The following is a 25470-nucleotide window of genomic DNA, read 5'->3' as shown; positions in this document are numbered from 1 at the left end:
AGATGATCAAACACAGGCCTGTTTCCCAGATTAACTTTCTTGCTCATGGTTACCACAATGCATTTTTTAATCTGAGATTGATTATTATGCATGTTGTTGAATTTCTGACGTACATCAAACCTATAACCCACTGCGCTTTTATTTTGAAGTCACGTGTCAAGAAGAAACTATTCCCCTCTAGGAATCCTCTTAGTGAGATTTGACTAATCAGATTATGTAGGGACGTAGAACTATCCCTGCACTGACGCTGGTTGGTCATATAAATACATTCAAACCGTCTTTTTATATTGTTTTGCAATAGGCCATTGTACCTACAAGGCTCATGTGATACATGGGATAGTCACATTTCTGAATTGTGACAAAATAACTGTAGGCCTATGGACATTATTAACATATTGGGATGTTAAATCATTCCAGCGAAGATTCAGAAGAGGACGAGGAGGAGGGAGATGGAGGAAGAGCGAAATATGTTTCTAATGTGACCATTTTTTTCTCTGGTTTCATACCAGGTAGGCTACGTGTACTAAGTTATAATTTAGCATTTTCAAATACTCACATTTATATTGCCAAAAATATACCCTATAAAAACATAAATATGAGTCCTATTTTACCTTTATTTACATCGTCTTCTGAATTTTTCAGAGCGCTTTGTACTGTATCAGAGCGACTGTTGAGATTTATCTTTACGCTAGATGGCGCTCTAGGTATTTTGGATACAGTTTTACTTTAAGTTGTTTGACATTCGTCATCATATTGCGACACCATCTGCAACCACCGTGGGAATGTAGTTTTTAACAGTGAAAACGCCGAATAGGTGTTGATTACATAGTCAAATATTTTTGAACGAACAATGTATTGGAAGTGTCATTTGGTTCGGTCGAGATCTAGGTCACCGGTTATTTCATACGTCTGATATTATGGACATATTTGGGCGTTTTGTTGTGAATTTGCTCTTCCGGTGTGCAAGCCAGTCAGCTAGATAGTTAGCTAAATTACTCAACTAGTGTCACTTCAGGGAAATGTGTTTCTTGTGACACAGCGAAAACATAATTTCACAGTGGTTCACACCTCCAAGAGTTGGTCCTTTATTGTCGTGTTAATCAAAGACCCGTCTTATACAGGATTTCTCCGGAATTTGGCCTGCTTTCGAAGAGTCGTGATGCTGAACGTCCCATCCCAGTCGTTCCCTGCAGCCAGCTCTCAGCAGCGTGTTGCTCCGGCCGGTCAGTCCGGCAGGAACAAGGTACTGTACCGGTAGTTGTCGACATGATTGTTGTGTGTGCCTATATATCATACATAATGTTGATGTTCCATCAATGGATTAGACTATTGTGGTCCTACTATGTGAATGTTCTGTAGTCCAATTTTATATTGAGTTAGAAGACCCTGTCTGCAAAGTCAACCTTAAATTGATTGTCATCATGCCACACCCTTTGACACCACTTTACTGAACTGTAAGTGTAAGGCTGTGTTATCATGATACCACCTTTTCTGATTGTGAGGGCTGTTCTTCCATGTTGTTTCAGGTAGCATTGAAGCCTGGCCACAGTCTGATGGACTGGATCCGTGTGGCTAAGAGTGGCCGGGACCTGACAGGGCTGAGAGGTAGACTTATAGACGTCACGGAGGAGGAGCTGCAAAAACACAACACACGTGATGACTGCTGGACCTGCATACGAGGTTACACAAGCTAGCCCTGTACTGTACACACACACACAATACTGGTCCTGGTGTTTTTCACGTTTTTGTTTCAGCCCAGTACTAACACACTCGATTTAACTAAAGGGCTCAATGCCTTTCCAGGGCTAGAGTTGGAGAAACTGTGCTATTACTGAAATTGTTCAGGAAAATAAATGTGAAAAGTACACATACACACACAGTAGCCGCATACTATCTGTACACAATTCTGTCTCTTCTCTCCAACTTCCGTAGTCCTAATTGAGTGATTCCTCACGATACCCAGTCAAAACAAATGTAATCCATAGAATAGTCCTTTCAAGGAAAGATTGTATTTGATATTTGTATCTAAAAGCATAATTGAGAAATGGTTAATCAAAGGTGGCATATTTATTACATTTTGCCTTACCTAGGCCTCCTTTTAATAACCAATAATGTTTAACCTGTAGATGCTGCAATACAACGCAGAAATGTGTTTCATATGAAGCTTTACCACTTGCTCTGTAATATGAGTAGTATTTTGATTTCCCCAAAAAATTCTTACAATAATTTATGAATATTTAATCATACAACATGAATATAGAAAATATAGAAAAAATATAATATAGAAAATATGTTTAAAATATATTGTTGATCATTATATACTCTTCGGGCCTATAAAAGTTCCAGACTGGGATCTCTGCTAGTTTTAAAGTTATGGCCCCTTTTTTAAATTGGCATAGTTCAGCAATGTAACCAATCACAGCCCTCCTTCTACTTGTATCATTGCACATTCTGCAATTCACCATTTTGAATCAATCTTCACATTCACTCTTTTGTTAATGCTTAAAAATGGGTCATAACTCTTAAAGTAGCAGAGATCCCAGTCTGGAAGTATAATATGTTCAATCATATATTAAAACATTTGCCAATTTCAATATCATGTTTATATTTTTCAATATTCATAAGTTCATGTAAAGAAAAAGTTATTCAAATAAAAATACTACTCATATTACAGAGAAGGCAGCATAGCTTCATATGACACCAATGTTTGCTTTGTAGCACCTACAGATGAAACATTCTGGAGTCTTAAAGGAAGCCTAAGTTAGGACAAAATGTCATAATATGCCAGCTTTAATAAATCATTTCTCAATTATGGTTTTAAATACAAATGTCAAGTCTATGTCAACAATCCTTCCTCCAAAGAACTATTACGGTGTGTTTTGTTACGTTACAGCCTTATTCTAGAATGGATTACAGCGTTTTTTCCCCCCTCATCAATCTACACAAAATGCCCTATAATGACAAAGTGAAAATAGGTTTGTAGAAATGTTTGCAAATGTATTTAAAAAAACAAAAACAGATCTTATTTACGTAATTATTCAGACCCTTTCCTATGAGTCTCAAAATTGAGCTCGGGTGCATCCTGTTTCCATTGATCATCCTTGAGATGTTTCTACAACTTGATTGGAGTCCACCTGTGGTAAATTCAATTGATTGGACATGATTTGGAAAGGCACACACCTGTCTATATAAGGTCCCACAGTTGACAGTGCATGTCAGAGCAAAAACTAAGCCATGAGGTCGAAAGGAATTGTCTGTGGAGCTCCAAGACAGGATTGTGTCGAGGCACAGATCTGAGGATTGGTACCCAAAAAAATCTGCAGCATTGAAGGTCCCCAAGAGCACAGTGGCCTCCATCATTCTTAAATAGAAGAAGTTTGGAACCACCAAGACTCTTCCTACAGCTGACCGTCCGGCCAAACTAAGCAATCGGAGGAGAAGGGCCTCGGTCAGGGAGATGACAAGAACCTGATGGTCACTGAGGAAAACTGGCACCATCCCTATGGTGGTGGCAGCATCATGCTGTGGGGATGTTTTTCAGCGGCAGGGACTGGGAGACTAGTCAGGATCGAGGGAAAGATGAATGGAGCAAAGAGAGATCCTTGATGAAAACCTGCTCCAGAGCGCTCAGGACTTCAGACTGCGGCGAAGGTTGACCTTCCAACAGGACAAAGACCCTAAGCACACAGCCAAGACAATGCAGGCGTGGCTTCGGGACAAGTCTCTGAATGTCCTTGAGTGGCCCAGGCAGAGCCCCGACTTGAACTCGATCGAACATCTCTGGAGAGACCTGAAAATAGCTGTGCATCGTTGCTCCACATCCATCCTGACAGAGCTTGAGAATCCAACCTGCAGAGAATGGGAGAAACTCCCCAAATACAGATGTGCCAAGCTGTAGCGTCATACCCAAGAAGACTCAAGGCTGTAATCGCTGCCAAAGGTGCAACAACAAAGTACTGAGTAAAGGGTCTGAATACTTATGTAAATGTTATATTTCAGTTTTTTATTTGTAATACATTTACAAACATTTATACAAACCTGTTTTTGTGTTGTAATTATCTTGTATTGTGTGTAGATTAATTAGGGGAAAAAAACATGTAATCCGTTTTAGAATAAGGCTGTAACGTAACAAAATGTGGAAAAAGTCAAGGGGTCTGAATACTTTCCGAAGGCACTATATATGGATTACATAGAGTGAAAATCCTCAAAATCATGGTATTTTTTTGGTCTGGGTTTCGTGAGGAATCACTTTCGGAAGGAATCTAACACATTTCATCCTCTCGTTTCCACATGTGCGTCATTGAGATTAAATGCACTCATTGGTAGTCATGGAGTGGGTTCATTTGTCCAAGGACATTCAGTAATAAAGCTTAATTGAATTTGCTATGAAGGAAGATTATGCAGGCTTTAGTGTCTAGGACTCTGTCCACTTCTTCTTATTCAGAGCAGAACAGGGGTGCCCTCCCTCCCTTTGTGTGCCTCTCTTTCTCTCTTCCCTCCCTATACCTCTCTCTCTCTTACCCAAACTCATACACTCACATATGCTTGGCACACAGGAAGAACCTTTTTGGACTTAGTTGACAAACAAATAACAACACCCAGCAGCAGCATTAGGTTGTAGAGAAGAAATGTGGAATTACACAACCGTATGCTGATAACATTATCATCATGTCTCATTATTATTCATGTTTTCAGATTTGTTGATCACACTCATCAGCACTCCCATAGGGATTTGTGATGAAGGCATTAGCTAACCAATTTAATATCAGTAGGCTATAAGACCGTTATTGGCGATTGTATACACAAATGAAGGTTCCCTGTGGTGTACATACCTTCTCCTCTCATACAGTGTTTCCTTGCAGCTCTTTCTTTTTTCAGAGTCAGGAAGTCACCCGGCTACAGCGTGGCTATGTCTTTGTGTTGGGAGGATAATGCTGTGTTTGTTGGGATCCTGTCTGCGTTGGGATGATAATGTTGTATTTGGTGGGATTATGTCTTTGTGTTGGGAGGATAATTTTGTATTTGGTGGGATAATGTCTTTTTGTTGGGAGGATAATTTTGTATTTGGTGGGATAATGTCTTTTTGTTGGGAGGATAATGTTGTGTTTGTTGGGATACTGTTTTTGTGTTGGGGATAATGTTGCATTTGTTGGGGTGATGTCTGTGTTGGGAGGATAATGTTGTATTTGGTGGGATAATGTATTTTGATGGGAGGATAATGTTGTGTTTGTTGGGATAATGTTTTGTGTTGGGAGGATAATGTTGTGTTTGTTGGGATACTGTCTTTGAGTAGGGTATGTCTTTATGTTGTGAGAAGGCTTTCTATAGAAATAATTGGAGGCTGGGCACAGCCTTCCACTCCCCCTCAACACCATACATTACAATGTGTATAGTTCAATCATAGTTTAATCATTCATAACCATTTATTTGAATGTATTGGCTGAATTCACTGTTATATTTGTCGTTGTGAGTGGGCCCACATACATGGAGACTGACTGTACACTGAGTATACAAAACATTATGAACACCTGCTCTTTCCATGACATAGCTTTCACCTGGTCAGTCTATGATCCCTTATGGATGTCACTTGTAAAACCACTTCAATCAGTGTAGATAAAGGGGAGACAGGTTAAAGAAGGACTCAATTGAGACATGGATTGTCTGTGTGCCATTGAGGGTGAATGGACAAGACAAAAAATGTAAGTGCCTTTGAACGGGTTATGGTAGTTGGTGCCAGGCGCACCGGTTTGTGCCAAGAACTGCAACGCTGCTGGATTTTTCACTCAACAGTTTCCGTGTGTATCAAGAATGGTCCACCACCCAAAGGACATCCAGCCAACTTGACACAACTGTGGGAAGCATTGGAGTCAACATGGGCCAATATCCCTGTGGAACGTTTTCGACACCTTGTAGACATCATGCCCCGACAAATTCAGGCTGTTCTGAGAGCAAAATGTTGCAACTCAATTTAAGGAAGGTGTTCCTAATGTTTGGTATACTCCGTGTATAAGACTGGACATTAGTTTCTGTCAGCAGAGGGCGCTAACTTGTCACACCTCTTACAGTATTGCATCTTATACTTCAGTTAGGCTATTGGGTGATGACTTTTGGGAGCCACCATCCCTCCAATACTGGTCATTTCTTACACGAGTTAGCCCTAATATACAGATATTTAATACATTTTTAGTTGTGAATTGCTTATATATATTTATTTATTTTTGTTTCTTTGAGTATTTTGTGAATAAATACTATAATTTCCTGTGTGTGTCTCAGGCATGGTTTATAATGTGAGCCCCTACATGGATTTCCACCCTGGAGGAGAAGAGGAACTGATGAAGGCAGCTGGGAAAGACGGAACAGACCTTTTTGACCAGGTCAGCTCTAATTGAACTTTCCCCAAGTTAAAGGACTACCTTGGAAGTTCACATGTTAAAACACACAAGCTCAAAACATTAAAGCACATAATGTGTGTTATGATGCCGTGCGTGTCTAAGCTCTCTTGCTCACTTTCTCCCTGTCTGCCTTTGTCCCTGAATCTGTGGCCATATGAGCAGGTCCACCGGTGGGTGAACTATGAGTCCATGTTAAAGGAGTGTATGGTAGGGAGGATGGCTGTGAAGGCCAGCACTGCTCTCAAAGGTACAGTAACACACAATCCCTTTGTCTCAGGACTTTAATGCACCGTATTCTCTCTTTCATGCAGGATGTTTTTTGACCCTTTCTATTTGTCCATTTGTCTCCACAGCTCAGTCTGTGATAAAGGACAGCATCACTCATTTAAATGGTAATGTACAAAATAACAATAAGAATAGTGCAGAAACAACCCTACGATTGTTCTGTACTGTCTGGTGTTTGTGTGTGGGTGTTCTATATCCTGTGTGGCTGAAATCAGAGTCCTTACTCTTGTCTCTCTCTCTCCTCAGGTCTAGCCCCCCCTCCTCCGCCCACCTCCATGCTCCCTCCTGCTTTCCTCACCCCTCCCTCACCCTCCTCATCACTGCAACCCTCAGCCGCCCCGCCACCAACCCAACCCAAAGACGCTCGGCCCAGGTACGCTCACAAAACAACAAGAACAACTTTTATGATATTGAGAATGGTGACAGACTGGATGATGTGAGGTGTGATAGATAGATGTGAGAAGGTAATGAACATACTGTATCTGTACATTTTCTTTTTAGGTATGACTGGTTTCAAACTGATGTCACAGTCAATATTGTGGTTTACACCAAACGGAAGGTAAACATACCCACTTTGCAATTTTAAAATGCAGAGATTTGAGTGAAATGTGAGCCAGAATGGGCAGTAGTTGTTTTTTAACCTCACCCCCCCTCTTTTCACTCTCCTCACTTTTTTTCTGTCCTCTCTTTTACCCCCTCTCATCTCGCAGCTCCCCAGCTCTGGCTGTACCATAGTTGACCTGCAAGATGGTGTTCTACGGGTGGAAGTTCTTCTGGGGAAAATGTCCTACATACTGCGTCAATGTAAGTCGCAGCTTCCTTTGATACAACATTGTGACTGTCCACTATGCCAGGGAGCTGTTTTCTGACATGAGTTATCGTAGCCGCCTCTTTCAATCTCCTTTCTTTTATCCATCTATTACAGTCAGTCTCTCTCTTTGTCTCTAACCATCCTGTACTACTGGTGTGAACGTTTAAACCAAATTGGCATCGTTAACTGAAAAACTATGTTTATTATTATATATTTTTCTTATTTCCTCCCATAAAATGTAAATCACAGTGCAGTTATCACAACTAGCACTAACAGGTCCCGATCATCATCATAAAGGGAACATACCTAACGCAACAATTTGTAAGTCGCTCTGGATAAGAGCGTCTGCTAAATGACTTAAATGTAAATGTAACAATGCTGTAATGTTAGGAGGAGATATGCATCTTTCAAATTATTTGCCACGAATATAAGGCGCTCTGAACTTCATTGTAGTTAACATTTGGAAAAATGACAGGGAAGTGACAGCAGCGAAGTCCTGTTTGGCAATACTTTTGGAAGTTAAATGAGAAGGTGATGAAACGCAAACTTTGCGAGGTGGAATTGAGCAACAGTGGCAGTACAGGTGCAATGCTTAACCGTCTGAAAGGGAGGCACCTTAACACCCAAACCTGCTGGCAGCAGCGCAGGCCCCAAACAAACAGGCATTAGACAGGCTCTTCAGTCTTTACACGAAAGAAGTGCGATATTGGACGGAGTGAGAAAGTCACAGCGCTGATTACAGAAATGATTGCAGTTGATATGCAGCCATTTTCAATGGTAGAGGATGTCGGCTTCAATGCACATCTAGAACTAGACTACAAGATGCCATATCGAACAACCGTGATGGCCCAGATGGAGAAATTGTACAACGATTGCTCTGCAAGTACAAAACGCGAGCTCTCAAAGTCAAACACCTCATACATGGCATTAACAATATCAAATCAAAGTGTATTGGTCGCGTACACAGATTTGCAGAAGTTATCACAGGCGCAGCGAAATACATTTTTGGACATCTACACGCTGTCTTACATCATCACTGCAACGAAACAACACATTGATGAGAAGTGGGACATAAGGTAGGGATGGGCGGTTTACCATATTTTACTATGCACGGACCGGTTTGGATTTTTTTACTTTACCTTCTATAACGGTATTTCAGTGTTGGGTTTGTTAAATGTGATGGGAAACTCTGGCGCGTGTAATGTCAGTTTTGATCGTTTTCTACCTGAGCCATTTTCTCCCTCCTGATGCATGCCGCTTCCCACAGCAAGCCCTGACCCCTGTCACTCAAGGAGAGAGCAGTTGCTCGACCACGTGAGTCACGAGCACTTTCTTGCTATTCATTCTGCTGTCTGCATGGTCAGATAGATGTAACAAGATATTTGTGAAAACAATGCTGCTTTTCACAAGCATTCTATAAGTACACTTAGTTTGTATTTTCTTAGCAAGCTGTGAGAGCTGTGAGCTCTTCTAAAAGAAATCGTGTTAACAGCTAATGCTAATTGCTAACGTTAGCTAGCTTGCTAAATTTACTAAGAGTCAAAGCAAACGCTATACAGCCTGGTACCAGTAGTAATGTTACGTTTGATGCCGGCGTTCCAAGGCATGCATTGAAATCGCTAAGCAGTGTACTTGGAAGTAATTTACTGGAATTAGCTTTGTTTCTCCATCACTAGGTACCAGTGCTGGTGTTGGCCTAGATAATCATATTGTTTGTGCAACGTTATCTTCTAAATCAGAGAGGAATAGGTGAAGCATAAATATGTTAGCTAGCTACATTAGGTAAAACAGCTGTGACACACTCTTTTCACGCCACTTCGATACAGCTACAGCCGGATGTGATTTTCTTTGTAGGTTAGTGTAATATTCATATGTGTAAACATACTGAATTATAATTGGATGCATTTTACCGCCATATCATACTGTGCTATGATTGGTTAAGACCACCCAAATGGTTAGGTGATGGTCAGTTTGATCCTGGTTGACGATACGTGAACATGCCAGTTATAGCTAGCTAATAAAGAGCTACGTTAAGAAATATCCTGTAGTACTGCATTTTATTATTTTGTACAAAGTGTGCAAAACAAGACAGTTAGGAGAGTTTTTTTTGCTAACCTTAACTCTTTTCCTAACCTTAACCTCAGTGTCCTGACCTGCTGCATGAATTATCCTAACCTGCTGCGAAAAAGTCACTATTTGTCGTAGATGTATCGAAGTGGCGTGAAAACGGCGTTTCTCGTAAGAAAACATGTAATGTAACATCTAATTAAAGTCCCCTGGAAACACTGACCAAAGCTTTGTTTCCTACTCTGTCAATAATTCCTCCCTGGCAGGCTTATTAATTTGTTGTCATATCAAACAACAATGTAGTCAAGGTGCTGCCCACTATATTCCAACTATAATCATTCTATTCCAGCAGTTCACCAATTAACCAGGTCTATATTTTTTTGCCCATATCATGCAGCCTTGCATGGCACAGTGTGTAAATTATAACAAAAGTGCAGGAAATGCAGAAATGTATGAAAATGCTAAACATTATTTTTGTTTGAAGTTGGATTGAACAGTATAAAGCAATCAGAATGGAGAAAGACCCATTGAATCACTTATAATTTGTGTTGCCACCCTAGGTTCATGAACTATTCATAAAGCATTTTTAGAATTTGTATTATTCAAAAACATAAAATAACTGCATACCGTCAAATGTGATATGATATTTTGGCCATATCGCCCAGCCCTTAAATGAAGTCCCATGTACTGATTACTGAGTACATGGAGGCACACAGCAGAGAACCTAAAAAATGGCATAAACTACTATCGTTGCTGAGTGGGTGCAGCAGTAAGGTGAGGGCTGTCTGGTAGCCACAGGGGAGAACAACTGCCCCCTCACATTGAGGATTTCAAGTTAAAGGCCGACCGCGATACTGTAGGCATTGTTTCCAGAAAACAGGATCCCCCTTTATAGTGAATGGGGGAATGTGAACTTTCTGGTCAATATTCATGGTTATAAAAAAAACAAAAACTGAACACGACCATTGTACCAATAATTGCTTCTATTTCACCAGATGTATGTCCTTGAACCGATTACTTTAAAATTGCACACAGATGAGTTAGAAGGATAATTTAGTTGCTAATGGCCGCCTGCAGTACCTCGGTCGGCCTTCAACTTGAGATACTTAATGAGAGGAGGCAGCATTGAGATTGCATGCGCAGTTGATGTTGCAGGCTATGTTTCCAAAAAGTCCTCCATGAAGCAAGATGGTGACTTGCTGAAAATACACTTTCTGATCTTCAAATGCGCCACTGAGCATTCTCATAGGAAACAGTGGGGTGAAGTCATCTATGGGTTGCCATGACTGCATTAGTTTGAACTGCATTGCCCCCTAGCGGCCATACGCAGCACCATATCTGCCTTGTGAATAGTTTAATGATTTTTTTTTCCTTATCGTTACATTTATTTATTTTTTATGCAGTTTTTGTTGTGACATTTGTCACAATGCTATCCTGTACCCTAGTTAGGGCTGGCACAATTACATTTACCCTTTAACTGATGAAGACCCCCTTAAAAAATATGTACCATTTTTATTACATTTTTTGTTGTGGTGTTGACGAACAGCTGAAAGAAGACCGGACATTTGTGCGGTTGAGTCCATTTCTGGTGTAACATGGACTATTAACAACGTGTTGAAACTTTGTTGCTCCTTGCTGAAACAAGCAAGGTGTTGTAGCAAATGAGTCTTCGGTTGCCTAGGCAATGACCCCCAGCACTACACAGCATGTGCAGTCAGGAGCGGAGATGAGAAGGAGAAAATGTGTGTAAAAAAAAATATGTTTTTTCTAATTCTTATTATTGTTTGCTATTCAAACGGTTGTTACTGTGAACATGGTCATTTTGACTGGCCAATTATCGTCATTCAGAATTCCATGACCATCACAGACCTAGTCCATTATCAGCTGTAATTATATTATTGAGTGCTTTCAGAGCTTATTTCTCCATCTGTGTTCCAGCCTGCCAGAGGACTTGACACCATTAGTGTCCAGTGTTTATCACTGGCTTATTAATGTTGGAGGGAAATATTGACTGTGTCAACCAGAGGAAATAAACTCTGTGCCCATTTCCACTAAACCCTCTATATCGGTCTATCTCTATCCCCCTGTCTCTGTCCCTCTCTTACTCGCTCTCTTTCCTTCTCTGTCTCTCTGTAAATGGGGTGATAAATTTGATTTCTATACATTTCTGGTAAACAACTCACTAGGAGGCTCTCTTTTTCAGGTCTAGCCCAAGAAGTAGATGGAAGCGTTGCTGGTAAGGAGAACATTTATGGTCTGATGTCTTTTCATAAGCTAAAGCTCACTAACTGTTAACGTTTACCAACCCCCTCCCTCGATCCCTCCCTCCCCATCTTTCTCCTTCTCTCCTCTCCCCCCCCTCCCTCTTTCTCTCTCTCTCACTATGCTGGTACAGTCCACACAGCGTGTGCTGTGGGGAAGATTCAAGTCAGCATGCGTAAAGCGGCCAAAGGAAAGTGGGAGGAGCTTGGTGAACCACTGGAATTCCATGATTCTCTTTTCAGGAAGAAAGATCGAGGTATAAATAGGGGCTCTTTTCCAATATGTCTTTCCTTGATTCCTCACGGCCTCACTCCTCACCTTCTTCTCAAAACGCTTTGGAGGAGAATGTAAGAGGGGAGGGACCTTGGACTTTCACCTCCAATGCGTTTTGAGGAGGCAAGGAGAGAGGAAGTGAGGAATCGAGAAAAGACGAAAGAAAGAGCCAGAATGCAATTTCAGACACACCCATTTGTCTTATCTTGTCTTATCTTCTGAATTGATTTTATTACATTCCCCTATTAACCAAAATCACATGTTAGTTATTCACTCTCTCTCTTTCTCTCTGTAGCCATCTTCTACAGAGAGTGTATGTTAGTTTCTAAGACAGCGGTCACACACGACACCTGGGTGTTCCGGTTACAACTCCCTCTAGGGACGCTCATGCACGTGCCGGTTGGGAAACACATCTACCTCAAGTCCCTCATCCAAGGTAAGGCCTAGCCTATAGATCCATGCTAATGCTAACGCTACATATAGGCAAGCTCTAATCCCAAAGCAGCCCATGCGGTCCATTGCTTGTGCTTATGCTATGCTACATTTTAGTTTTTTATTTAACCTTTACTTATACAGGTTTTTCTCATTGAGATAAAATAGATTTTTCAAGAGAGACCTGGTCCAACAGCAGCAGGGGGAACAACGTTTCAGACAAAACAACATTGAACGAAACTATAGACTAGAGGTCGACCGATTAATCGGAATGGCCGATTAATTAGGACCGTTTTCATAACAATCGGAAATCGGTATTTTTGGACGCCGATTTTGCAGATTAAAATTATTATTATTATTTTTTACACACCTTTGTTTAACTAGGCAAGTCAGTTAAGAACACATTCTTATTTTCAATGACGGCCTAGGAACATTGGGTTAATTAACTGCCTTGTTCAGGGGCAGAACGACAGATCTTTACCTTGTCAGCTCAGGGATTCAATCTTGCAACCTTACGGTTAACTAGTCCAATGCTCGAACCACCTGCCTCACGAGGAGCCCGCCTGTTACGCGATTGCAGTAAAAAGCCAAGGTAAGTTGCTAGCTAGCATTAAACTTATCTTATAAAAAACAATCAATCAATCATAATCACTAGTTATAACTACACATGGTTGATGATATTACTAGTTTATCTAGCGTGTGCTGCGTTGCATATAATCGATGCAGTGCGCATTCGCGAAAAAGGACTGTCGTTGCTCCAACGTGTACCTAACCATAAACATCAATGCCTTTCTTAAAATCAATACACAGAAGTATATATTTTTAAACCTGCATATTTAGCTAAAAGAAATCCAGGTTAGCAGGCAATATTAACCAGGTGAAATTGTGTCACTTCTCTTGCGTTCATTGCACGCAGAGTCAGAGTATATGCAACAGTTTGGGCCGCCTGTCTCATTACGAACTAATTTGCCAGAATTTTACGTAATTATGACATAACATTGAAGGTTGTGCAATGTAACAGGAATATTTAGACTTATGGATGCCACCCGTTAGATAAAATACGGAACGGTTCCGTATTTCACTGAAAGAATAAACGTTTTGTTTTCGAGATGATAGTTTCCGGATTCGACCATATTAATGACCTAAGGCTCGTATTTCTGTGTGTTATTAGGTTATAATTAAGTCTATGATTTGATAGAGCAGTCTGACTGAGCGATGGTAGGCACCAGCAGGCTCGTAAGCATTCACTCAAACAGCACTTTCGTGCGTTTTGCCAGCAGCTCTTCGCAATGCTTCAAACATTGCGCTGTTTATGAATTCAAGCCTATCAACTCCTGAGATTAGGCTGGTGTAACCGATGTGAAATGGCTAGCTAGTTAGCCAGGTACGCGCTAATAGCGTTTCAAACGTCACTCGCTCTGAGACTTGGAGTAGTTGTTCCCCTTGCTCTGCATGGGTAACGCTGCTTCGAGGGTGGCTGTTGTCGATGTGTTCCTGGGTCGAGCCCAGGTAGCGGCGAGGAGAGGGATGGAAGCTATACTGTTACACTGGCAATACTAAAGTGCCTATAAGAACATCCAATAGTCAAAGGTATATGAAATACAAATCGTATAGAGAGAAATAGTCCTATAATTCCTGTAATAACTACAACCTAAAACTTCTTACCTGGGAATATTGAAGACTCATGTTAAAAGGAACCACCAGCTTTCATATGTTCTCATGTTCTGAGCAAGGAACTTAAACGTTAGCTTTCTTATATGGCACATATTGCACTTTTACTTTCTTCTCCAACACGTTGTTTTTGCATTATTTAAACCAAATTGAACATGTTTCATTATTTATTTGAGGCTATATTGATTTTATTGATGTATTAAATGAAGTTAAAATAAGTGTTCATTCAGTATTCTTGTAATTGTCATTATTACAAATACATTTTAAAAAATCGGCCGATTTAATCAGTATCGCCTTTTTTTGGTCCTCCAATAATCGGTATCGGCGTTGAAAAATCATAATCGGCCGACCTCTACTATAGACACATATACAGTACAACTATTACGTAATGAAACACAAATGTCGTAACTAAAAACCAGCTGTTCTAAAGACAATTACACGCTTCTATGATATTTACATCGACCAAGTGTTTAAACTCCACCAACGTGACTAGATCATCACATTTTTAAATGTTCAGGAGAGAATTCCAGGACCACAGAGCTGAGTAACTAAAACTATTTCTACCACGACCTGTTCTAATTCTTGGTACTGTTAAAAGCAAATGAGAATGTGACCGTAACTGATTTGATTAAAAAATAACAGAGATAAAATGGCATTTTACCCAATATGGCCTTATAAATCAGTGTATACCAGTGTTTAAGCTTATGCAAGGTCAATGACGACCAGCCAACAGCACTATAGAGATCACAATGATGTGTTAAATGTTTTTGATTGTTAATGAACCTGAGGGCAGCATGCTATACTGAATCAATTGCTCTCACGGTAGTGGTTGAGGCTTGCATATATATATATAACATCACTAAAATCTAAAACCGCCAGTAATGTACATCGTACCAGCTTCTTCCTGGCCTCCAGAGAAAAACAAGCCTTATGAAATGTGTAGACAGTTGGCTAATGCTATATCTGGGCTGCCGCTAATCCCATAGCATCACATGTAATTCATTGCTAATGTTAATGCTATATGTGTAGACAGTGAGGTGGTGAAGCCCTACACGCCAGTCGAGGAAACACTGGTACCAGCTACACTGGACTCCACACAGGGGACTGCAGCCACTGACATCTTCCTCATGATCAAAGTCTACCCAGATGGAGTGTTGACTCCGCACCTAAACAACCTCAACATCGGTAAGTCTGAGGCCCCCAGTAAACCTCACTGTTACAGCTAAGTGGGTTGTTCAAATGTTATTTATCACATACACCGAATACAACTGGTGTAGACTTTACATTGATATTCCGAACCATTTCCAAAGATGCAGAGTTGAATTATTATTATATATATATATACATATATAGTTTTAAATAGTAACGATCAAAAGAGGGATCAAATAAAATACGCAAGAATGGAGCTATATACAGGGAGTACCAGATCAATGTGGAGCTATATACAGGGAGTACCAGATCAATGTGGAGCTATATACAGGGAGTACCAGATCAATGTGGAGCTATATACAGGAAGTACCAGATCAATGTGGAGCTATATACAGGGAGTACCAGATCAATGGGGAGCTATATACAGGGAGTACCAGATGATTGTGTAGAGGTATATACAGGGAGTACCAGATCATTATGTAGAGGTATATACAGGGAGTACCAGATCATTGTGTAGAGGTATATACAGGGAGTACCAGATCATTGTGTAGAGGTATATACAGGGAGTACCAGATCAATGTGTAGAGGTATATATAGGGAGTACCAGATCAATGTGTAGAGGTATATATAGGGAGTACCAGATCAATGTGTAGAGGTATATATAGGGAGTACCAGATCAATGTGGAGCTATATACAGGGAGTACCAGATCAATGTGTAGAGGTGTATATATAGGGAGTACCAGATCAATCTGGAGCTATAAATAGGGAGTACTAGATCAATGGGGAGCTATATACAGGGAGTACCAGATCAATGTGGAGCTATATACAGGGAGTACCAGATCAACGGGGAGCTATATACAGGGAGTACCAGATCATTGTGTTGAGGTATATACAGGGAGTACCAGATCCATGTGTAGAGGTATATACAGGGAGTACCAGATCAATGGGGAGCTATATACAGGGAGTACCAGATCATTGTGTAGAGGTATATACAGGGAGTACCAGATCATTGTGTAGAGGTATATACAGGGAGTACCAGATCATTGTGTAGAGGTATATACAGGGAGTACCAGATCATTGTGTAGAGGTATATACAGGGAGTACCAGATCATTGTGTAGAGGTATATACAGGGAGTACCAGATCATTGTGTAGAGGTATATACAGGGAGTACCAGATCATTGTGTAGAGGTATATACAGGGAGTACCAGATCAATGTGTAGAGGTATATACAGGGAGTACCAGATCAATGTGTAGAGGTATATACAGGGAGTACCAGATCATTGTGTAGAGGTATATACAGGGAGTACCAGATCAATGTGTAGAGGTATATACAGGGAGTACCAGATCATTGTGTAGAGGTATATATAGGGAGTACCAGATCAATGTGTAGAGGTATATACAGGGAGTACCAGATCAATGTGTAGAGGTATATATAGGGAGTACCAGATCAATGTGTAGAGGTATATACAGGGAGTACCAGATCAATGTGTAGAGGTATATACAGGGAGTACCAGATCAATGTGTAGAGGTATATACAGGGAGTACCAGATCATTGTGTAGAGGTATATATAGGGAGTACCAGATCAATGTGTAGAGGTATATACAGGGAGTACCAGATCAATGTGTAGAGGTATATATAGGGAGTACCAGATCAATGTGGAGCTATATACAGGGAGTACCAGATCAATGTGTAGAGGTGTATATATAGGGAGTACCAGATCAATCTGGAGCTATAAATAGGGAGTACTAGATCAATGGGGAGCTATATACAGGGAGTACCAGATCAATGTGGAGCTATATACAGGGAGTACCAGATCAACGGGGAGCTATATACAGGGAGTACCAGATCATTGTGTTGAGGTATATACAGGGAGTACCAGATCCATGTGTAGAGGTATATACAGGGATTACCAGATCATTGTGTAGAGGTATATACAGGGAGTACCAGATCATTGTGTAGAGGTATATACAGGGAGTACCAGATCATTGTGTAGAGGTATATACAGGGAGTACCAGATCAATGTGTAGAGGTATATACAGGGAGTACCAGATCATTGTGTAGAGGTATATACAGGGAGTACCAGATCAATGTGTAGAGGTATATACAGGGAGTACCAGATCATTGTGTAGAGGTATATATAGGGAGTACCAGATCAATGTGTAGAGGTATATACAGGGAGTACCAGATCAATGTGTAGAGGTATATATAGGGAGTACCAGATCAATGTGTAGAGGTATATACAGGGAGTACCAGATCAATGTGTAGAGGTATATACAGGGAGTACCAGATCAATGTGTAGAGGTATATACAGGGAGTACCAGATCATTGTGTAGAGGTATATATAGGGAGTACCAGATCAATGTGTAGAGGTATATACAGGGAGTACCAGATCCATGTGTAGAGGTATATACAGGGAGTACCAGATCAATGGGGAGCTATATACAGGGAGTACCAGATCATTGTGTAGAGGTATATACAGGGAGTACCAGATCATTATGTAGAGGTATATACAGGGAGTACCAGATCATTGTGTAGAGGTATATACAGGGAGTACCAGATCATTGTGTAGAGGTATATACAGGGAGTACCAGATCATTGTGTAGAGGTATATACAGGGAGTACCAGATCATTGTGTAGAGGTATATACAGGGAGTACCAGATCAATGTGTAGAGGTATATACAGGGTGAGTGTGAGATGTACAGCAGCATACGTCAATCTGTAGGTTTAGCCACGCTGTGGAATACTAAAATCTCAGATAGTGAGCAAGGTAGGCAACAACACGAAGAAAGAAAATAGCACGTCAGAAACCAGAGAGAAGGTTATTTTTCTTCCAACCAGGATTGATTAGATTACCTTTTGTTTACCATGAACTCATTTACATGTTTTGCTGTTGCATACACAAGTAGACTAGGTGACAGAAGTTCTTGACTCCTGTGTGTCGATTAAAATAAAACCAAACTTAACAACATTTAGTCTTTAAAATGCAGTACACAAGCATTGATTGTGATTATGATAGGGTACTGCCTTTACATGACCGTTAGTAATTACATGATTATGACGTTAACATTCACAGGGAGGACTATACTCTTACCATTGTGATTAGGGATATACTTATGATTAATAGTAGCACTTTCCAATTCTATTCTCATTATGTATTTTGAGTATTAAATGTCAGATGTTAGTTAGGGCTAGCACTATTATCGCTTATAATAGTGTAACCAGCAATTATGGACAATTATCAACTTTTATATTCACGTAGATAATAGCATTTTTACATGAAGTGGGTACACTTGGTAGTCATTTTACGAGCAGAATGGCACGGTCGGGAGGAGAAGCTTCATTTCCAAGAGATCCAAGCAGTCCAAACCATTAGTTCTTGAGATAGGGGTGTCACCAATGCTGTTGTATTTAGTAGGTAAGTCGTAGCTCATTTTCAAAGATACGTTACAAGTTCAAAACATTTTTCAACAAAAAAGACAATTATGACAATAACTGGTCATTTGCATGACAATTAATCGTTGCCTAAAATTCTATAATCGTCACAGCCCTAGTTAGACCCTATCTTTTCTCCTCATCTCTCTCATCCTGTATCATTTTGTCACCTCCCTTTCTCTTTTCTCTCCCCTCTCTCTCTCGCTCTCCTCTTATTCATACATCAGCAGAAGCAGGCACTATTCAGATAAATCAATTACAGGGGGAGTTTGCTCATCCCCCAAACAGGGTTGATGGTGTAATTAGTTTCTATTTAAAAACTCATAAACAGGTTGTTTTTTCTCATCTATCCTCCCGACCCTTTCTCAGTCCAGCCTTCTACATAGTCAGGGTGCCAGAATGTAACCCTTCTTTCCTTTCCACCTCCAATGAATCAGATTTCCTGGCCTTTGTCTTGTGTCTTCTCTTAACAGTGGAATCAATATATATCTAAATCCTGACCTTCTTTCTGGAAAAGTAATTGTCCTACCAGTCCATCTGCACAGAAGTGGACAGGAAATATAGAGGCTTCTTTCTTTATCTTTCTGTGTAAACTATGCTCACTGACAGGGCTTCAGGCTATGTAATTGTCCTCATCTGGCCCCCATTACCTGAATATATGCTAGTGTTGAGTGATGTGTTTGGTTGCCTGGCGATGCAGGCCCAGCTGCAACATTGGGACAGATGGAGGATGTTTATTTCCCAGTCAGTCAGTTAAAGAAGAAAAACATTCTCCATTACAACTAAGACTAGCTGTACAGTTCAAACAGAAACATAATGAAAGAGGAAATGGATAACTGATGGTAGGAAATGAACAGACACTGTGTTCTGTTTTCATTATTCAAGCTATCCTGATTTGTAGTCAATTTTTTTTAATGTATTATGTGTTTTTGCTTATTCTTGTGTTTGTGTGGTTTCTCAGCTTAATGGGTTTCCTTCTCTCCTCTTCCCTGGTTGCCTAGGTGACCACCTGTCTGTCAGCAGCCCAGATGGTCCGTTCAGTCTCCGCCTCCTGCGTGAGGTCACTCACCTTTACCTGTTAGCAGCCGGCACGGGGTTCACGCCGATGGCTCGGGTGATCCGATTGGCCCTCCAGGACCTGGGCTCACTCAGGTGAAATACACTGTCATGGCTCCACCCAGAAACACCCCTAGTATAGCCCCTTCCCCCTAAGCACTTCATGTAGATATGAAAGACTTGGATAGGTATAAGCAGTATGGAAAATATTCTGCCTATCCTATCAAATATACTGCTGTATTGTTGATCCCGTTCTTTCAGGTATGTTATGCAGAGTATTTCATTTCTACTTGTGACTGAATAGAAACTGAAGGAGGCTGTACTCTGACTGCTGTGCTATTGCAAGGCTGTCGTTGTTCTCTTTCTGAAGATGTGTATACATTGTGAAGGACAAGGCTGTCATTGTTCTCTTTCTGAGGATGTGTATACATTGTGAAGGACAAGGCTGTCATTGTTCTCTTTCTGAGGATGTGTATACATTGTGAAGGACAAGGCTGTCATTGTTCTCTTTCTGAGGATGTGTATACATTGTGAAGGACAAGGCTGTCATTGTTCTCTTTCTGAGGATGTGTATACATTGTGAAGGACAAGGCTGTCATTGTTCTCTTTCTGAGGATGTGTATACATTGTGAAGGACACGGCTGTCATTGTTCTCTTTCTGAGGATGTGTATACATTGTGAAGGACAAGGCTGTTCTGACGGCATTATATCTGTGTGTGTTCTAGGAAAACCAAGCTGATGTTCTTCAACAGACAGGAAAGAGACATCCTGTGGCACTCTGAACTTGACGGCCTCGCAGCTGAAGATGAGAGGTGTGTGTGGTGCGCTGTGTATTCATATTGAAGGTGGTCATTATGAGTCTGGCTGCGTTAATGTCAGAAAGACTGACCCTCTGTGGTGAATCTGATTGTGTGTGTGTGTTCTTGCCCGCTCCAGATGTCTATGATGTGTTCATGTTGTGTGAACACTCCCCATCATTACCATATTGACTAGATTCTCATGTGAACCATTACTTGTGAAGCAGCATTAACACATAAATGTTACTGTACATGTTGTCTTGCTGCTCGGCTAGGCAGAGAATGTTCTCTCTTGATCTCTATGCTCACTCAGTGTACAGTGTGTTCTGATGATCCGTCTGTCAATTGGCAAGGCAGAAGATGCATTCGTTTGTTACATTCTATGGTTCCAGGTGGAGTATGATCTGTCAGAGCCATGTGATGACTTCTGTTATGCTCTATTCTATGGTTCCAGGTTCCAGGTGGAGTATATTCTGTCCGAGCCGTGTGATGGGTGGACAGGCAGGAAGGGGCGGGTTGAGGCCTCCATGCTGACTGACTTCCTGGTTAGGCCTGAGGGGTCAAAGGTCTTTGTGTGTGTGTGTGGCCCCTCAGCCTTCACCGAGCTGACTGTGGGGTGAGTGACACTCCACACCCCTCTACACACTCCAGTTAGGCATTTAGCCGGGCGGCAGGTAGCCTAGTGGTTAGAGCGTTGGACTAGTAACCGAAAGGTTGCAAGATCGAAATCTATCGTTCTGCCCCTGAACAAGGCAGTTAACCCACTGTTCCTAGGCAGTCATTGTAAATAAGAATTTGTTCTTAACCTGTCTAGGATGAGGGTGCCGCTAGCGGCACTCCCCCCCCCACCCCCACTGAAAAACCAGTGCCGCGAAATTCAAAAAATATATATTTTTTAAAATATTTAACTTTCACACATTAAAGTCCAATACAGCTAATGAAAGACACAGATCTTGTGAATCCAGCCAACATGTCCGATTTTTAAAATGTTTTACAGGGAAGACACAATATGTAAAGATGTACATCTATTACCTAAAAACACATTAGCATAATCCACCATCTTTTATTTGTCCACCAACACCAGTAGCTATCACCAATTCGGCTAAACTAAGATATTTATAGCCCCTAACCAAGAAAAAAACTCATCAGATGACAGTCTGATAACATATTTATGGTATGGGATAGGTTTTGTTAGAAAAAAGTGCATATTTCAGGTAGATGGCATAGGTTACAATTGCACCCACCGTCACAAATGGACAAGAAAAACTACATAGAGCAACGTGTTTACCTACTTACTAATCATCAAACATTTCGTAAAAATACACAGCATACACTAATCGATCCTGTGAATCCTGTGAATACAGACAATATTTCAGATTTTCTAAGTGTCTTACAGCGAAAACACAATAAATCGTTATATTAGCATAGCACATAGCACATAGCAGCCCAGCATTGATTCTAGCCAAAGTGAGCGATGATGTCAACATCGCCAAAATATATTAATTTTTTCACTAACCTTCTCAGAATTCTTCAGATGACACTCCTGTAACATCATATTACACAATCCATATAGAGTTTGATCGAAAATGTTTATATTTAGCCACCAAAATCATGGTTAGACAATGTGAAATGTAGCCCAGCTGGTGAGAAAATGTCCGTGCGCCATATTAGACAGTGATCTACTCTTATACATAAATACTCATAAACGTGACTAAAAAATATAGGGTGGACAGGGATTGATAGACAATTTAATTCTTAATACAATCGCGGAATTACATTTTTTAAATTATCCTTACTTTTCAATACAGTTTGCGCCAAGCGAAGCTACGTCAAAAAACATGGCGTCCTAAGCCACTAACATTTTTCGACAGAAACACGATTTATCATAATAAAAATGTCCTACTTTGAGCTGTTCTTCCATCAGTATCTTGGGCAAAGGATCCTTTCTTGGGTCTAATCGTCTTTTGGTGGAAAGCTGTCCTCTTGCCATGTGGAAATGCCAACTGCGTTCGGGATGAACTGGAAGCGTGCCCAGCAATTCACAGCGTTTCAGAAATAAATGTCCCAAAATCGCACTAAACGGATATAAATTGCTATAAAACGCTTTAAATTAACTACCTTATGATGTTTTTAACTCTCATAACGAGTAGAAACATGACCAGAGTAATATTATTCCCTCCACTAATGCTTGGAACAGGTGCGGGTCGGTGTCCTCTAGGCGCATGACGCAGCTCCAAAAGAGTGACTAGCCTCAGGGTTTTTTAATTTGTAGTGCCTGTGAACGCGCAATCGACCCCATTCAAATCGTAATCACGTAAAGGCATCCAGGGGAAGACGTAAGCAGTGTCCGTATACTCATAGCAATAACTGTGACCTTTTAACTGACTCCAGATCAGGGGCCAAAATTTCTGAAATCTGACTCCATGTCAGGGAAATTGCTGTAGAATGACTTCTGTTCCACTTAGAGACAAAATTTCAACTCCTATAGAAACTATAGACTGTTTTCTATCCAATAATAATAATAATATGCATATTGTATGATCAAGAATTTTGTGGGAAGCCGTTTCAAAAATTACACGATTAGCATAAATAGTGACAACAGCGCCCCCATCCTCAACAGGTTAACTGACTTGCCTAGTTAAATAAAGGTTAAAATAAATGTAAAAATTATTAGATTAAATTTAGTAGATTCAAGCTATTTCAGGCTATGTAGTGCAAGGAAGTTAACTTGTATAACATTGGATAACTTTTCCCACCTTTAGGCTTTGTCTGACTCCCCCTCTTACTTTCTCCTTGTTTCTCACCTTCCTCCTTTATCAATCTCCCTCCTCTCTTTCTCAGGTTGGTGAGACAGCATTGTTTCAGTGAAGAGGAGATTCATGTGTTCCAGGGCTGAGTGTCAGTCTCAGACCTGACATATCTCTACCTTACAGCCTGAGGTGCCAATGGGACATTGAGAGAACAACGTGTGGGTGTGAGAGAGAAGTGTGTGTGTTTGAGAGAAAGGAGACACAATTTGTGAGAGAGTGTGGGAGAGAAGAGATGTTATTAGGCTGCCGGCCAATGTGTTTTTTGGAACAATGTCTTTCTATGCACTGATAGATCTGACTCCTGTGGTTAGCAGCTCTGTCTCTCTATTTCTGTGTGTTTCTGTCTCACGCTCTCTGGTGCTTTGAAACACGGATGGACAGTCATTCTCTCTGGACGCCTAGGACGTGACCGCTGGGCTCTCTGAGCTGGTGAATCACACACAACGGATGAATTGCCAATTACCCAGCAGCACTGAACCCTCAGGTCAACATCATCAGCTCACTGTCTGTCTCTCTGTAACAGAACTCTTTGAACACACACACACAGAGAGAGAGCGAGAGAGAGAGAGAGTGAACCATGTCTTACATACTGTAGCTCACAGACCCACACATCCGCTGCATTGTGATGCCACCCCAAAAACTACAGGACTTTGTGAGCGTTTGATTTTTAGTTCTGATCATTACATCTTCCTTTTGTTGAAGAAGTAATGAGAATTTCCATTATGAGACATCCTCCTACAGAGAGTTATTATTATTCAGATAGTTGTTTTGGCTTTTGCATCTGGTCTGTTCTGCAGCCTGTGGTTCTGTTTGAGAGAGACTGATGGTTAAGCAGACCAGTCTTCAGTACATTTACAATCTCTCTTTCTCCCTCTCTATATCTCTCTCTTTTATCTCTCTCGCTCTCTCTCAGGTTGATGTTGTAGTACTCACAGTAGGTGATGAATACCAATGGGAATACATTACACAATACATAACACATTTATGTAAATGTATTTAATTAATAAAATGATATTTTTATTATATGTATTTAATTCATTAATACCTCGAGCCCACAGTGATCTAATTAAGTGCTTGATGTTTGATGCCGTTAAATGATTCTAAAATGCGTCCGGGAACCCTGACCATGCGTCCTTTACTATTTCTCACTCTTGTGAAATACATGAGGTTGGTAAGGCACCAACTATCGTGATTTCTCCTCGTGGAACATCAAACTGCCAGACCGAACTATGTCAATCCTGCAGAGTTGTTCTATGCTAAGAGTGGTAAGATGTAGCTCATCTATTAACCTAATAAGAGGGGCTCTTATCTGGTCGTTTCCAGCTGCAGTCAGTCCATCTGCCTCTTTAGATGTATCCTTTCAGACGTCATTACTGAGTCCATCTGGGTGAAAATGGAACAAAATGTCCATGAAATTGAAGGTGCGTTTTCTTGAAATCTCGTAGATGTCGTTTTGGAGGAAGAATCTTTTATATTGGTCATTGGTATCTAGAAAGGATGTACATGAATGTATGTGATCTTGGCCTTTTCACCGTTTTTTTTCTCTAATTTGTACTCTGTAGATTGTATGGAAAGTGCCATTTAAAAACCTTACCCTGCGTGGCATTTACTTTTTAATAACATCAAAGTACATGTCATTGACATTTTGTTCCTTTTTCACACAAAATGAATTGCAGCATTTCTTACCACTGAACATAACCATTTCAAAGATCACACCTGTCAACGTAACACACATGGCCAATGCTATGTGCAATACTATAACAGTCAGCTATGGATGAAAAGTACTTGATGAAAGTACCAGTTTGTTTTTGACCGGTGAAACTGACTGAAATGTGTTGGGTTCTGTTTTTTTAAAGAAATTGAGCTTCACTTGGTTTTGTAGCTCATCTATTCTTGATCTAACCACATCTCTTTTAATGCATATCCAGCTTTGTACATCATTCACATTATAACTAACATGTCAGTCATATGAGCTGTCCTGAAGCAAATTAAAAGATGCACTAAACATTTTTGTTCTGTTAAGATTCAGA

The 25470-nt window shown here is 40.6% G+C and overlaps 1 protein-coding gene across 3 annotated transcripts; it reads left to right on the top strand.

The window, feature by feature from the left end:
* Positions 1-743: 743 nt before the first annotated feature.
* LOC129837338 (cytochrome b5 reductase 4-like) lies at positions 744-25470 on the top strand. Of its 3 annotated transcripts, XM_055903425.1 has the most exons (17): positions 744-814; positions 1122-1243; positions 1527-1680; positions 6274-6374; positions 6555-6639; positions 6746-6784; positions 6924-7050; positions 7179-7236; positions 7388-7481; positions 11759-11791; positions 11951-12073; positions 12386-12526; positions 15223-15378; positions 19779-19929; positions 20559-20645; positions 21085-21246; positions 23472-25470. In XM_055903425.1, the coding sequence occupies exons 2-17, from the start codon at positions 1160-1162 to the stop codon at positions 23524-23526; spliced, it is 1650 nt and encodes a 549-aa protein (XP_055759400.1). In that variant the 5' UTR covers positions 744-814; positions 1122-1159; the 3' UTR covers positions 23527-25470. The 3 variants fall into 3 exon arrangements, with proteins under 3 accessions (XP_055759400.1, XP_055759398.1, XP_055759401.1); XM_055903423.1 differs by having other exon boundaries at positions 759-1243; positions 23472-25445; XM_055903426.1 differs by lacking the exon at positions 11759-11791 and having other exon boundaries at positions 759-1243.

This window comes from Salvelinus fontinalis, chromosome 38 (assembly GCF_029448725.1).
Source record: "Salvelinus fontinalis isolate EN_2023a chromosome 38, ASM2944872v1, whole genome shotgun sequence".
NCBI classification, from domain to species: domain Eukaryota; kingdom Metazoa; phylum Chordata; class Actinopteri; order Salmoniformes; family Salmonidae; genus Salvelinus; species Salvelinus fontinalis.
Note: the sequence above shows the minus strand (reverse complement) of the source record. Positions and strands in the feature narration are given on the sequence as shown.